This window comes from Sinocyclocheilus anshuiensis, unplaced genomic scaffold (genome assembly GCF_001515605.1).
Source record: "Sinocyclocheilus anshuiensis isolate Anshui unplaced genomic scaffold, SAMN03320099.WGS_v1.1 scaffold2053, whole genome shotgun sequence".
Taxonomy (NCBI): domain Eukaryota; kingdom Metazoa; phylum Chordata; class Actinopteri; order Cypriniformes; family Cyprinidae; genus Sinocyclocheilus; species Sinocyclocheilus anshuiensis.
This window is the reverse complement of record NW_015558795.1, coordinates 60988-62820: the sequence shown is the minus strand read 5'-3', so window position 1 is coordinate 62820 and position 1833 is coordinate 60988. Positions and strand designations below refer to the sequence as shown.

Sequence of the window (1833 nt, the reverse complement as noted above, 5' to 3'; positions counted from 1 at the left end):
CCGGTGTCCTGAAGAGTTTAGCTCCAACCCCAATTAAACACACCTGAACCAGCTAATCAAGCTCTTATAGGCATACTAGAAACTTGAAAGCAGGTGTGTTGAGGCAAGTTGGAGCTAAACTCTGCAGGACACCGGCCCTCCAGGACCGAGTTTGGGCACCCCTGATATAAAGTAATCATGTCTCTTTATAAGGCTTAAACCACTATGGATTACCTTTATTCCTATAATCTGCTCTCATACCTCTTTTCTGAACCTTGAACATTTTGGGTGACTATCAATGGAGGGACAGGAACGTCAGAGATTTAAAATAAAAATATCTGTCATTTGTGTTTCAAAACTCTTATGGGTTTGGAACGACATGTGCGTGAGTAAATTATGACAGTGTGAACTATTCCTTCAAATGGTTGTGCTTATACAATAAAATGTGTTTAAAAGTGTGATTATGACATAAAAAACCATTATATTTCCTTAATGCCCGATACATGTAAATGCATCAAGGTAAAGGAACATATGTATGTGCCTCATAATCTGTAAAGATCAGACTGAAATGATCAAGGATAAAAAGAAAGATACAGTGTTTTCATAGTACAATGAACTCAATCTAAACGGAAAAATGTATTTTTCATGATATGACCTTGTCAAAAATGTATAAATGTCACTGCATAAGACAAAAAACGAAAATCAAACTAAGTGACATTTAAAGAAAGATGGCACAAACTGAACAAAAAAGGTTCAAAACTATAAAACACAGTGAAACATGACCATGGTTCATGATAAAATACACCAGTGGTTACTCTGCTAGGACACACAAAGTTCAAACTATATTTTTGCAGTTTATAATACAGTCAATGCCAAATTGCAGAGAGAGGGTCATGTTGACCATATCACTAACTACAAGGCTACCTTGGACCAGGCTAACTGATAGAAGCAGTAGGGCTATGCAAGGATTGGCCTTCATTCCCTGAACTCCCAAACAAAGGCTGAATGCGTGGAAGGGCTGATTCCTCTCAACTTTTTGAAAACAAATCAACTTGTTATGTATGTCATTATGCCACACAGAAACTACAAACAAAGCCATGGTGTGTTTTTGATGTGTTGTGGAGCCCATGAAGTTAGACCACTGACCGTAGCTGGCATGCAGGTGGGGGTTGCGCAGGCGGCTGTCTTTGCGCAGACTGCCCACAATGATGGTGACGCAGGAGAGGAAGAGCACCAGGCCGATGACGATGCCAGCCACCACCAGAGGGGACACCAGCAGGCTGGCTTCATTACCCCCTTCTTGGCAGTCTGGGTACTCATGAGCATGACTGCTCAGGTTTGAGCTCACTGTATGGAGGAGATGGTAGATGTGTGGACGTTCGATAGAAGATAGGAAGATGGAAAGAAAAGAAGGGAAATAGGAGACAAAGATGAGATGGATGGTCAGTTTTTTAAGCACTTTCAATAGTTTACAGTAGCAGGTGTTACATAATACACAAAATATACATTTTCTTCTTTCCCACACAGATAGAGAGATCATACTGGTGTGGGATTATGTCATTTAATAAATATATAATAGCCCTGCTCTGAGACACACACTCACACTCGCAAACCTACCTCTCTGAGGACCGCAGAACAGGAACGCTCCCCAGACTTTCATCCCTCAGTGGATTAGATTCTCAAGTCTGCGGTGTTTAAATTTTAATCCTGACCCATTTGAATTTTTAAGTATGTGGGGTGGCAGACTTTCGTGTCAGCTCGCGAGAAGCCCAACTCCAGCCATTAGCTCCTCTCTGACTTCTTTCACCCTTTCCATTAGGACCAGAGAGAAACCAAAATAAGCCACACACACTC

At 41.3% G+C, this 1833-nt stretch overlaps 1 protein-coding gene across 1 annotated transcript in view; it reads right to left on the bottom strand.

Annotated features, from left to right (window-relative positions):
• Nucleotides 1-1833, bottom strand: part of LOC107681497 (uncharacterized) — a 32571-nt gene that overhangs the window by 26905 nt on the left and 3833 nt on the right. The window contains exon 3 of the mRNA XM_016477808.1: nucleotides 1126-1326. Within this exon, the coding sequence (XP_016333294.1) occupies nucleotides 1126-1326 (201 nt within the window). The remainder of the gene's footprint in view (nucleotides 1-1125; nucleotides 1327-1833) is intronic.